Source organism: Acipenser ruthenus, chromosome 16, assembly GCF_902713425.1.
Source record: "Acipenser ruthenus chromosome 16, fAciRut3.2 maternal haplotype, whole genome shotgun sequence".
Classification (NCBI taxonomy): Eukaryota; Metazoa; Chordata; class Actinopteri; order Acipenseriformes; family Acipenseridae; genus Acipenser; species Acipenser ruthenus.
This window is the reverse complement of record NC_081204.1, coordinates 33,008,275-33,021,909: the sequence shown is the minus strand read 5'-3', so window position 1 is coordinate 33,021,909 and position 13,635 is coordinate 33,008,275. Positions and strand designations below refer to the sequence as shown.

At 38.1% G+C, this 13,635-nt stretch overlaps 1 protein-coding gene across 1 annotated transcript; it reads right to left on the bottom strand.

Moving 5' to 3' along the window:
* Nucleotides 1-862: 862 nt before the first annotated feature.
* On the bottom strand, nt 863-7,958 carry LOC131697847 (uncharacterized protein C8orf48-like). Its single transcript, XM_058989507.1, has 6 exons — nt 7,832-7,958; nt 6,030-6,340; nt 5,693-5,833; nt 4,211-4,437; nt 3,747-3,899; nt 863-2,826 (listed from the first exon to the last, which is right to left on the bottom strand). The coding sequence occupies exons 2-6, from the start codon at nt 6,283-6,285 to the stop codon at nt 2,722-2,724; spliced, it is 882 nt and encodes a 293-aa protein (XP_058845490.1). The 5' UTR covers nt 6,286-6,340; nt 7,832-7,958; the 3' UTR covers nt 863-2,721.
* Nucleotides 7,959-13,635: the final 5,677 nt, after the last annotated feature.

The following is a 13,635-nucleotide window of genomic DNA, read 5'->3' as shown; positions in this document are numbered from 1 at the left end:
ACAATGCATACAGTAACTATATTTATCATCATCAAGTTATCAATTATTATCTTCAAATTGTGTATCAATTTATATGTAAAAATATATCCAGTATATGTAACCGAAATGACTGCGTTTACTCTCTGGAGTTTTCAAACATGTGTCAGTACAATAAAATGAGCTTCTCTCTATGAGTTCTAGTACTATAAAGATCCCCTTGCTTTATCTGATTTGCATAATCATTTACATGCGGAATGCTTTCTTCTGCCCGTCCAGGAATATGCAATTCTATCACAGGTTTGCATTGCTACATTTGAAGTTGTCAGCACCTGATTCCTTTAGTTTAGTTTCAATGGGAAAAGATATGCATGAAAAGTTGATTATTATATTCCACTTGGTAGGTTCAATAAAGGACAGGCAAAGATATACTAAATACATTTGCCTTTTTGTTTTCAGTTTCTAAAACTAGTCTGCATTTAATTATCAGGAGCTTAAAAATGCCTATCGCTGTCTAAACACATATTCCTCACTGTATTAAAAGACTTGAGAAAAAGTATATAACACTCTCCAAATGACTATTGCTTTTTTTTAATAGCCATTCACCACGGAAGTCAAAGGCAGTCAGAACATGGGAAGCGTTTCTTTGTGTAGTGTAGACAACAGCCAAACTTAAACACAATCTCAATTTCACAGCATTCCAAAATAGGTGTTGCTAGTGACTGCCTTGTTTTAAAAATTTGAGCCCATACCATTTTAGTTTTTCACTAAATAAAAAAGGTGTGCAAAGTGATGCATTATTATGACATCTACAAACATGGATTACCTTCATTTACTGGAGTCAACAGGGAATTTAATTATAAATACAGCCAATGACATTATAGTCGTCTTTTTCAATCTTATTTTTGCAATAAGTTTTTAATGCATTTCTAGGAACCTTTTATTCAATCAATTGCTTGCTGGTTCTGTTTCTTCAATCCTTCAGTGCCTCCTCTGTTAGAGAGTGCAGAGCACTGTTTGATTAAAATAGAATTGGGTCTCTGGGGTTTAGGATGGTATGGATTGTTGAGATAATGAATTCTTTACTGACACAACTTCACCGAGAAGAAACAGGCAAACAAACTGAAAGAGGAGCAGCAGGAGCCTGCCCTGTAGGAAGTTACACAACAATCAAAATCATAGGGAAGTTATTAAAAAATATATATATAGTAATACAATGCAATAAAACATGTTCTATTGGAGTCCTGTCTTAACACTTGGCATCTTCAAATATCATGAATCACAAAAGTGTTCTCTTGCAATGCAGTTTAGTAATCATTATTTACCTCTGAACTTTCATACTTAGAATGATAAAAAAATTCACTCCAGGGACAATACTGGCTGACAATGGACCGGACATTATATTAAAACGCAGTTGCCTGGTAAGTAATTCAAAGTCCATTCTCAAAGACAGGTGTATTACACCCCCCACAGGGAACATTATTCATTTTTCAAGATTATGGTTTTGATTCTTGCGATAGCCCCTCATCAAATTGGAGGGCTACGCTCTGCATACGGTTCATTTAAAATGCTCATTACGCAGCAGCTAAACACCCTAATAATAAAACCTCAAGAGACACCTTTAAAAATGTACAGCTGATACAGTCTTTATATCAATATGCATGTGTAATGTATCCCTCTGCGAATGCTAATTCATTACATAACTGACCTTTTATCAGTTTGCTGCTGCCCGGCTCTTTACTCTGCCTCTGAGTTTAAACAGGACAGGCACGTTTTTTATGCACATGGATCATAACACAACTAAATCAGTTTCTCTGCCACAATGACAAATTGGAAAAATGTAAGATTGGTTTTTTGTTTTACAAAAACTTGCATTAATCGACAATGGCATCAATTTACAGTTTCTACTGTGGAAGTTTATGAATTAAATCAACTTTTTTTTTTTTTCTTTTAAGTTACCGAGATAAAACACTTGTGTTATTATAAATCTTTTGGGCTACAAACACAATGTATTTCCTTTTGCACTTACCAGCATACTTGATTTGTTGAACCACATAGCAGAATGAAGTATTTACCGGTACTAGAACTGCATTTCTTGTTTTTGATGATACACTTTAATAAAGTTAAATAAACAAGCCATCATCCAACTTTATTATTTCATTATACGGGCCCCTGATACTCTAATGCACTGTTGCAAAATCCATTATTAACTTCTTTCAGGCTCAGATTCACCATCTAAGGTCCATTTAAAATACACTTGTACATTTATACATTTGCAGCTTAACTGGGTTTCACTACATGACAGCATTAACTTTAGGAGACCATACCATTTAGAGATATATTTAGGCACCTTTTATAAAGGCAATGTTCTTAATCTAATAACCTGCTGAAAGTTTAAGCGGCTGCATCAGAACCTCTAAAACAAACCCTTTGACATGTGCACAGTGCTGACGAAGATCATTAAAGTACAGCAATGGTAATAAAACTCCAACTGCAAGTTTAAAAACTTTTGGCACAAAAAAAAAAAAACGTTTAAGAAATTGTCTTTGCAAAACATACAAGTATTGTAGTACCGTCCTGAAGAAGCCTTGCTGGTTTCTTTGTTTACCAGGCTGCAGGTCTTGGGTTAGGGTTGATGTGCAAATTAGTACAAAACAGACGTTGTTCTCATTCTTTAATGCATAGTGAATGGAATGGTTGCCAAATGGTTGCTGTTTGTTTCAAACACGTAAGCTTTCTTTAGAATCATGCCACTTGCTCCTTTTTGATCAGTGCATGCCAGATCTTGCTGGGGTCATCAGAAAGTTTCGGAAGGTCTTTCAGTACTTCTCCCACCAGGCAGATAGGATCCTAGAACACAATTCAGTTAGAATGGAATATTTTTGCCCATCACAATTTACTGCAAAATTACCAGCACCAAATACTTAATATCCAATCCAATGCAATTTCCACAGTGCACTTAAATACAAATGCAGGGCTCATTACAAAGCAACGACCTTCATGCCACTGAATAACTATCTATTGACCCTGTATCAAACAATCAGCATGATGAAATGAATTAGCATTTTAAACTACTCTCATTGAGGCTCGCTGCAGTTAATTACAATCGAGTACATTCTCATGGCAGGTGTTTCATAGGTAGTCTCATCAAATAAAAATGACTGTTTGACACACTAAAAGAACAGGTTTCGCTGCAGTCATGTTAAAATCACATGCAGTAATCAGCACTAAACTGAAGGGCTTGCACATCTATTATTGACAGAATTCCAAAATATAATTACCTATTTATCAATGCCTATAGATGCATGAAGCTTTAATGTATACACCTTTACAGTTCTGACAAAATTACAACAATGTTAAAAAAAAATTATATGTATATATATATATAATCCTAGTTCAAAAAGTACACAGTTTCAGTGAATAAAATGCTTCGGGTAAAATCTACAAGACAAACCAATTTCTCATTAAAATGATTTATATCTTATAGCTTCATCTTCCTGAGAAGTAGCGTGAACCTAAAATGAAATGTATTTATTATTTATAGAGTTTGTTTTAGTGTAGAATTAATATTCCTATTGTGTGTGTGAGCTGCATACTCAGCTGTTTTTATACACGGTTTGTTTCTGTGAAAGCTAGTGAGGTTTATAGCTACTGAATGCCACTATATAGATCCAAGCAGAATCAATCGCGAGTGCACATCGGTGTGATCAGGCCCAACGTCCTATAGTTGCCTGATGCTTTACTATGGGGCTGTAACACTGAGAACATACTCTGTTGTACAGATTTTCTTCAAGCTTCTCTTGCAGCAATACAGATTCCAGTTGGGTCTTCTTTATTTTAATAAAGCTCTCTCTCGCTAGTTCTGCTCTTTTAGACAGACAGGCACTGCACATTGATGGCTGGTGTATCTCCACTTCTGTTGCCTTTATTCAAACAAAGGAAAAACAAATAAAAAAAAACACAATGTGATTAATACTGAATTTTATAAGTAGCGTCATATCGAAATGCTCTGTCTGCTGGCTGATTTCACAGACCCTGATAAGCACTACCTTACCAAAGGTAACATAAGATTAGTGAAACCAGCTATAATCACTTGGTGCCCTATTCACAAAAATATGGTGCGAACAGGGCCATGTGCACCTTGGTGTGGTTTAACCCTTCCCAACAGTGACGTGTACATGGCAGCCAAAGCATGTTTGGAGTCTTGGTACAGCACAGTGTTCAGCTCTCACACCTGCTTCACTATCTCCATGATGTGTTTTAGTTGTAACCTGGTAACTAGGTGCTCAGGGATCCTGCAGTTTAATGTTGTCTCTCGCTGCGCTGAACCTGGTAGAGACTGCTGCTGCTCCCTGTGCCTGCAGCACTCGGATCGTTTCTGCCAGCGTCCCATTTTTCTGATCTTCTCCCTGCAAAAAGATTTCACAGCTTTCGACTCTTCAGGGCAAAGCTCCAGAACATCTGTCCAGAAAAACAAAGGAAACAGTGTGACGCCATGCAAAAGCATTACACAACTACCAGACACTCCATATGATTCATGTGCTACAATGCTACATGGTAAAGCTGTGCTTTGCTCAGGTCAATCTAAATATCACTGCAAACGATGACATGTACATGTATGCTACAATGCAGGTCATCATTTTTTATTTCTTTTATTTTTATTTTTTAGTAAGACCTTTAGCAACGGGAGTTAATGACTCATAACATGCCACAGCAATATCATTACTCCTTAAATAATACATTATAATAATAAGAAAAATGAAAGAGCCTTCAATCAATAGTCACTGATATGATTCCTATCATAACAAGCCCACAGTAATAAAATGTGTCAGTGCCAATAACTTTGTCATTTTTAAACGTTGTAATGGAAAATAAACCATTTAATGCATGTACAGTGCACCATTACACTTCTGTACAAATCATACTTCTGTTGTCATATTTTTGTAGAATTGTGGATTTATTCAGCGGAGCCGATCAGATATACTGAATCTCAAGTTGTGTTACAGCTGGGAATGGCTGAAGAGCAAGAGGCTGACTCAAACAGCCTGCCTCCCAATGTAAAAAACAAATATCGAGGTGTACAACTAGTTCTGTGGGGACTGTCCATGAACCCAGCGACAACATTTATAGATTTACAGGACTAGTTTCTAAAGCTTCCCTTAATGCAGAGCATTACAAAGGTGTGAGGCCAAAAAAAGATGATAAAATTAAAACTAATCTGGTCTCTTTTTTTTTTTTAATTAACCTCCTTTGCTGTACCTGATTTATTTTTATTAAAGTTAAATGGAAAAACTAGATAAATTGTTTTTAATTATTTGAAGCAAACTGAGGCTCCCATTAGGGAATAAATGAACTGCTTAAGCAATTTACCTCCTAGTAATTGCTTCCTTTAACTTAATAATCCCAGTTGTCTCACTGTAGAAAAGTGTGGAAGTAAATAAAAGGCATGTAACTTTCACAGGGGGAGAAGCAAGTGAGTAAATGCTGATTACTGGTATTTGATCTTTGAGAATAATTGTTACAACTTGTTACTTATTGCACTCAACATAAAGATATTGAAATTGTTGTTGATTTCAACATATTGTTCTGTATACTGTAGCTGGTTTTGCTTGTTAAAGCATGTGTGTGGATATGCCCCCTGTTACTTCTGGTGCTCTCTGAAACATTCTAGTTTGTTCTATTCCATCCACATTGACAGAGAACATTTCTGACATACCTCTTTGGGGAGAAGCGTTTGATCTCCTTTCCTGGCTCACAGTCGAAAAGGAAGCTTTACTCTTCAGAACTCTCATCCATTTTTCTGCAAGCTCTTCCTCTGCTGTGATCCCTGCATCGTCACAGGACTCAAACTCCTCATCTAATCCAGTTAGTGGAAAAGGGGATGTCAATGGGATATGTTCAATGTATTTAAAACTAAACTATTAATCTTGACATAAACACATATATAGTTTAAAATGCATGTATTTATACACACATGCATAGGATATTAAAGACAAAGCTATAGTTATTTTTGACAAGCAGGGCACAGAGCTTAAATGACCAAACTAAAATACCTTGGTATTCCTTTACAGAGGAAGCTGGTCTACTCTCAGTGTGTGGACTGAACTCCTCATGAGAGCAGTATGATTCGAATGACTCGCTGCTGCTGTAACTCTCTGTCCTTCCAGATTCAACAGAGCAGGGATCAAGGGAGTCTCCAGGATATTTCACAGTGCTGCTGCTCTTGGAACTTGGCCATGACTCAAAAGACTCATCTTCATAGTTTCTAGACACATTTTGTCTTTCACTTGCTTCAGTTTCACTTGTCATAGTGCAGAGTATCTTTATGTAAGGAAGCAGAAATAAATAAAGTAGCTGCAACACCCTGCAAAACAAAACAAGACACATCTTATGACTATATCGTTGAAAAAAAAAAAAAAACCTTAAACATTACAGTGTTGGTTTAATGGATCTTCATTTCATTTCAATGTGCAAGACTTGTTTAAAATAATTCTGGTGTTTTGTAAATGAAGGCACATATTAAACAGTAAACAATACAGGAAATAAAAACTGAAAGACCAGCATGAATACTAGTACTGAATAATCATTGATCCAATAGGAACGTGCTCATTTTTATCCCCAGCAGTTCTGGTCATCATGGAATGCCAGTCAGTACAGGCTGGAGATACAGTGAATGGTCAAGAGAGAATCAAATGTCATTCTTCAGCTGCACCTTCTGATTCTGCTTCACCAAGGTTTTGTACAAGACATGATGGTTTGCAAAGTAATTCATGATTTTAAGTACAGAAAGACCACTCCAGGTACGCTGTGCACTGCAATACATATTTATTTTATTTTTTTAAATCTTATTCCCTTTTTAATCTTATGCTTCCACATCCATGTAGATAAGTTGAATGCAGCAACACTTCAATGCCAAGTCAAGATAATGTGCACTACACTGCACAATATTAATTGGTTGTCAGTACTATAACAGTAACATTATCAATATCACCTATTGTTTGACTAGGGTTTCTAAAGTGTTTAAACTTTTAACAAGGGCAAGCGTTGTGTGGCCTCTGTAATTGGAATAATGTAGGGCAGTCGGCTGAAATTGACTATGAAAGAACAGTTTTGCACATATGGCAAATGTACTCTCAAGACAATAAACATAAAAAGCGTGTGTCAAGATGAGAAAAGGCCCTAAACATCACAACACATTCTGTCCCCGTGGGAAGCCTTTTGCATCATTGCACAAAATCAGACTTAACGAGGAGCACATCATGATTTTTTAAAATTGTTTTATGCACTGCTTTATATAAAAGCTGTTTGATGTTACCGTTCTGTTAGAAAATATGGTGCTCACACTCATTTCACAGACTATAAACCTAACACATACACTCACACACACACACACATATATATATATATATATATATATATATATATATATATATATATATATATATATATATATATATATATATAAAGCACGCCAGATTTATCAAGGTATTGCCAGTACTCTAAAATGTATTTTCAAATTTGGTAGCACTTTTACAAGAGGCTATGCGCGATGCTTCTAAATTCCAACTAAAATTACATCGTAATTAAAATACAAAAAACCGACACAAGCCCAATGTTTATTTATTCATCCTTGCTACTAATTAAGCGTAAATACTGGATTTTCAAATACCATGTCAAATACAGATTACTTGATAATGTAATTAATTTAATCCAATCATCTATTTTAGAACAATTCGTTAATTAATTGAACGCTACGAGAAGCCAATATGGATGTATTATATTAGTTTACAAATAAATATTTTAATAATATTAGATAAAAAATAATATAAAAAGTTGCTTGGGTAAAAACACTTACCAATCCGCGTTGCCACTGGAAACCAACAAGGGCTTCAGTGCAACGACTAAAAAGAATCGGTGCTGCAGACCAAACACGGATTTTCTGTTCCTACTTTCAAGTAAAATGCAGTACTCGTTCTCACCGCTGGGTCACAGCAGAGTGATACAGCATCTGATGTAAAATTAGCTCTATCATGGAAATAGAAAAGGATTTGCTCTGTAATATTAAATGACTGTTTTCAAGTGGGTGGGTTATTATATTTAAATGTCTTCCATTATAGTGTGCTATTGAAAACTAAACAAAAAACGAAGTAAACTACGGTTGAAAATGAAACTAAAACTAATAGACATCAGTTGGTTGAGAAAAGAGAGACAGAAACTGTTATAATTATCAATTGGCTGAACCATTGTGGGTCTACAGGGCTTCAATTGTCCTCGGAGGCTAACTTCCTTGCTACTGCTTAATAAACACCCAGGTGAGGTAAAGTTACAGGCTGACATTAGCGACTCTCGCAGTGTCGTGTTTCTGTCTTGATTGAAGCCGTAATGTGAGCTGCACGGGCCTCGCAGCACAGTCATGGGCTCACCTGGGTGAACTTGAGTCATATTGTTCTCTTTCAGGTACCCTGAAAGGGTCAAGGCAGCGCAAGAAACCTGATCAAAACCCAACAGCATCTCCTTTTAACCCAAACAAGCGCTTTCATCTTCCTGCTTGTTAAGAAATGGACACTGAGGTCTTAGTGTTCACTGTGGCATCAGCAGCATGTCCTTTCCATTACTCTTATTATTATCTGTTTCATGCTGCCATTTAACCCTCAATGAGTTTAATTTAACTTCATGTGCATTGGGAACCTACGTTCATCTTGATATATTGAGCGCCATGCCCAAGTGTTCTGGTTGACACACCTGGCTCTCTACCTGCATTCCGCAAACCCTTCTGAAAATTACAGAATCTGGTGGTAAACTTGTGGACCTCAAGAGCTGGCAATTGAAACACATATGTATGCATTTCCTACTGTATACCCGTCAGGTTTAAAAACAAACAACAAAGACACACAGGCGCTGTTCATAGCTGGATTCTCCAGAAGTGGGAATTGTTGTGAGTATTAATTGCACTTATTTACACCTTCACAATATCACAGTCCTCTGAAACTATCTTCTTTCCATGTCACCATTAACCCACTGCACATAAATACTAACACGATGCACTTTCACCCCTTTTGCTTTTGATCTTAAACTCAGAAGATCCCGGCAAGAGGCTTCTTTCTTTGAAAATTCCTGCAGTGCTCTGGTTAATGCGAGCGGTAATCTGAGAAATTGGAGGTAACAATGGGAACAGCTAGAGGCTGCCAGAGGAGATGAAATTCTGCTTTCTCCATCTTGAAAAAACACCTTTCTTTATTAGAGAATGGAAATGCTGTATTTGCTTACATACAGTTGGATGATCACATGCCTTTCCGGGATATGGAAGAAAAAAAACATTTCCTGAACAATCTACACATCCATCTAATCACAATTCTAACCCCAACCCTTTAACTTAATCTTAAGCCTTAATGATACTATCATGTTGCAAGATGGATGATAGAAATATTACTCTCTATACAGCAGATGCCATTCAATGCGTAGCTCTTCCCTGAGATTAATTTGAAGTCACACTCAGAGCGGCAATGAGGAAAGACCCAAACTGTTGTAATAGTGTTAACTACACGGTGCACACACTGTACTCCAGACAGTGGTCTCCCTCGTTACTTTAACAAGCTACTGGCTGTTGCTTTCTTGCAAAGCTGCAAAGAAACTCAGTTCCAGATAGGAGTAGGTAAGCTCTATTTTGAGTTGTTTCTTGCTGGTTCTAGCGGTTTTATTCCTTGCAGAAATAGGTCAGTCTCTGCACTCCCCACCAAGTAGGTCCCTTTTGAGTCCTGGAACGCTAAAGTGTTCCAGTCTCTTTCTGCAAGCTGGCTCCCCTGTGTCTCTCTGAGACGCTCCTTCTCCTGGCTCTGTCAGATAAAACACATTCGGAGTACATTAAATGGGATGAACAGCTGATTGACTGTTAAGGCAATTATCCTGCTGCTTTTCCTTGGCTCAGTGGTGCCAGGCCTACAGTAACTGGATTAAGACAGTGCCTTGCTGCCTGCCGCCTTACCCTTATCCTTACAGCAACCCTTTCCTGTTGTGACAGTGCATGATCCATTTACAGAAGATCAATATGATATAGTTGTTTCCTACTGTATGACATATCACCTGGGAGTCTTCAAGCCAGCAAAAGCTAGCATTAAAAAAATGAATATATTTATTTATATTGGTGCAATGGAATTACTCACAAGAAACAAATAAATATGCATTGTTCACACTATATTCTGAAGATATTGCATGCAGGATAATAAATATATTGCAGAAAATATAATAGACCCCTATAGAACTGTGAGTATATTGTAATGCCTACTGTTGTGCAAGGAATGGTTGTAATGATTCAAAGGGACTTGTAGGTGAACTAAACATGTTTGCAATTTTACTTCAAGATGCACATCTCAGCTTTCTAAAAGCACATTTCATATATTTCTCTAGGTTAACAAAATCTTTTGCTTAATGGAATAGCTGGTTAATAGAATCAACAGCATCATCCAGGCTGGCCAAGCTTGGCTGATCTGGGAGAGAGGGTGTTCATCAGTTTGTTACTTCCAGTCACAATCCAGACTACAGCTAATTACGCTTTCCTTTACAGTGCTGTTCAGAGACACTTTACTGGACTGCTTTCCACTGAATGAATACACATAATTAACCCAGGGACCAAGAGAAACAGTAATTACAGCATCTCGATGTACATGGCCAGCAAAGATTACCCATTTAAAAAGGGGGGGGGGGGCGACGACTGGGGGAGACTTAATGGAAATCTATTGTCTTCTTGTATCCCAAAAAAATACCAATTAGAAAGTTTATTCCACAATGAAAATGAGTTTGAAGACGACGGTATTATCAACGCAAGATATTCACCCCTACTGCACATCTAATCCAGGGGGCTTCAGAGCAATCATGTTACAAGCAGAGTAATTCAAATAATTTCCACTTCAAAGGGGGGTCCCAAAAAGAAAAAGAAAAGAAAACATTTAAGAGGCAACGCGAGCCTGTTTTTCTTTCCAGATTTCCATCATTTGGGATGCATTTTATACATATTTGTAAAAGATTCTACTTGAGGTACGGATGCAGACTGTCTGACAATGACACTATAAGGAATACTGGTTCCTCTCTGTTTGGGTATTTTCTTTGTGAGATTAGGGACACTGTGAGGAGAGCCCTGAGTGGCACATGTGTTCATTGTCAAGACAATAGTCCCCCCTTTCTAGTTACTCGTTGAGGCACTGAAAGCTCCACTGCTTAACTCTTTAAAGAGTGAGCCTTGGAAAACATCTGGAGTGCTTCTATTAGCAGCTGCATGGAGGAAGGCTGGCTCAGAAATACAAAGACCTGCTTTAAGAAGAGGCCTTTCAGGAATTGCGTTGCCATGTTTCTTCTAAATGACGCTGTGTGATGCAATTTGTAGAAATACTAAAGCAGGAATAGTGAAAAGGTTTTGTCGAGAAATTATTATCAATGTTTTTGTCGTTGCCTTGATAAATACTTATCTATGGTAAATGCATGATAAACCTGCAAAAATACTGTGGTAAACTTTTATACGGGTACATGAATGAATCATTTTTATAATGGGTATACTGGCTTCTGTTCCGTGTAATGCTGTTAGTGCAACTAGACGGATGTGCATAAATAAACACTGTAGTAAGTAAAGAGAAAGTGATACCTGAATACAACGGCCCGGTGACAAGGAATGAAAACAAATTCTACCAGAGCAGGGAGAGTTTACTCGACATCCCCCTCCTGGTTCCAAGCACTGAGGAAATGTGGCCTCCCCGGGGCCCCACATAGCTGCAGTAAGGACCACCCAGCAGCATGACTACCCTGCTCTCCTTATCATTCACACTGCAGCATGACTACCCTGCTCTCCTTATCATTCACACTGCAGCATGACTACCCTGCTCTCCTTATCATTCACACTGCAGCATGACTACCCTGCTCTCCTTATCATTCACACTGCAGCATGGCTACCCTGCTCTCCTTATCATTCACACTGCAGCATGGCTACCCTGCTCTCCTTATCATTCACACTGCAGCATGGCTACCCTGCTCTCCTTATCATTCACACTGCAGCATGGCTACCCTGCTCTCCTTATCATTCACACTGCAGCATGGCTACCCTGCTCTCCTTATCATTCACACTGCAGCATGACTACCCTGCTCTCCTTATCATTCACACTGCAGCATGACTACCCTGCTCTCCTTATCATTCACACTGCAGCATGACTACCCTGCTACTCCTTATCATTCACACTGCAGCATGACTACCCTGCTCTCCTTATAATTCACACTGCAGCATGACTACCCTGCTCTCCTTATCATTCACACAGCAGCATGACTACCCTGCTCTCCTTATCATTCACACTGCAGCATGACTACCCTGCTCTCCTTATCATTCACACTGCAGCATGACTACCCTGCTCTCCTTATCATTCACACAGCAGCATGACTACCCTGCTCTCCTTATCATTCACACTGCAGCATGGCTACCCTGCTCTCCTTATCATTCACACTGCAGCATGACTACCCTGCTCTCCTTATCATTCACACTGCAGCATGGCTGCCCTGCTCTCCTTATCATTCACACTGCAGCATGGCTGCCCTGCTCTCCTTATCATTCACACTGCAGCATGGCTACCTGGCTCTCCAGACTGTAGTCTCCTCTGCAGGGTTTTCAGATAAGCAGTCACACAGGAGGGTGCATTGCAAAACCATTCATTAAAAAGAAGGGGAAGATCTCTGTCTGTATTGTCTAGGCAGTACTTCTTAGTTATTGTAGTTTATTGATATATCATATTAATATTATTGTGGCTGTACTGGTTCTCACAAAGCTTGTTGTTAGGTATTGCATATGAAAACACAGAATGAAATATTGAAGAACACTGCTTGATTATGGAATTAGGGGGACATTTAATTTGGGTTAATTCAATATCTTCAATGCAGATGGCTTCCCCTTCTGTCTTTTTGCCATTGATTTTATACTGTTATTTCTGGCCACCTTGTCTTGAGAACGAGATGTATATCTCAAGGTTTCTATCCTGGTTCAATAAATACAAAACAAAACCATCTTCTTTTAGAACAATCCCAACAGACGCTGCTGGATTCTGGCTTCATTGTTCATACTCACATACAAGTGATGTAGCTTCAGTAAATACCAGGGGATCCAGCACCACACCTGGGGTCCCCTCCTTGTCTAAAACGTCATCTACCTTTTTCTTGTTTTGTATTGAGCACAGCACTTTGCCTCCCAGCAGTGTGACCGCTATGAAGAAACTAATTAAGCATGACCTCCCCTTCCTGAATCCATGCTGGCTGCCCCTAATCAAGCTAAGCTTTTCCAGGGGATCCTCCCCCAGATGTCTTAAAGCAGTTTCCATGATTTTCACCCACCTCTTGTGTCAAACTGTCCGCTCTGGGGTTTCTTGGTATGGCTCTAGATCCATTTTAAAATGACCACTCAGTCCCCCGAGACTTCTCAAGAATTCAACTTTAAAACATAGAAATATTAAAGGTTCACCAAATGTAATCCGACCTTCTGCTTTTATACTTTGTGGATGATGGAGGATCTCAAATGATTATTTCCTACATAATGCTCTCATAGTAAATGAGTTTATTTATTTAAAAAAAAAAAAAAAAAATGTAATACATTTATGTTATTTTTGAAAATATTAAAGGCAAAAACATTTATTTAAA

Coding starts and splice junctions, on each gene's coding strand:
- LOC131697847 (XM_058989507.1), bottom strand. CDS start 6,285: ATGACAAGTGAAACTGAAGCAAGTGAAAGACAAAATGTGTCTAGAAAC. Junction 4,438..5,692: donor AAACGCTTCTCCCCAAAGAG/GTATGTCAGAAA, acceptor TTTTCTGGACAG/ATGTTCTGGAGCTTTGCCCT. Junction 2,827..3,746: donor AAGAAAATCTGTACAACAGA/GTATGTTCTCAG, acceptor ATTGTGTTCTAG/GATCCTATCTGCCTGGTGGG.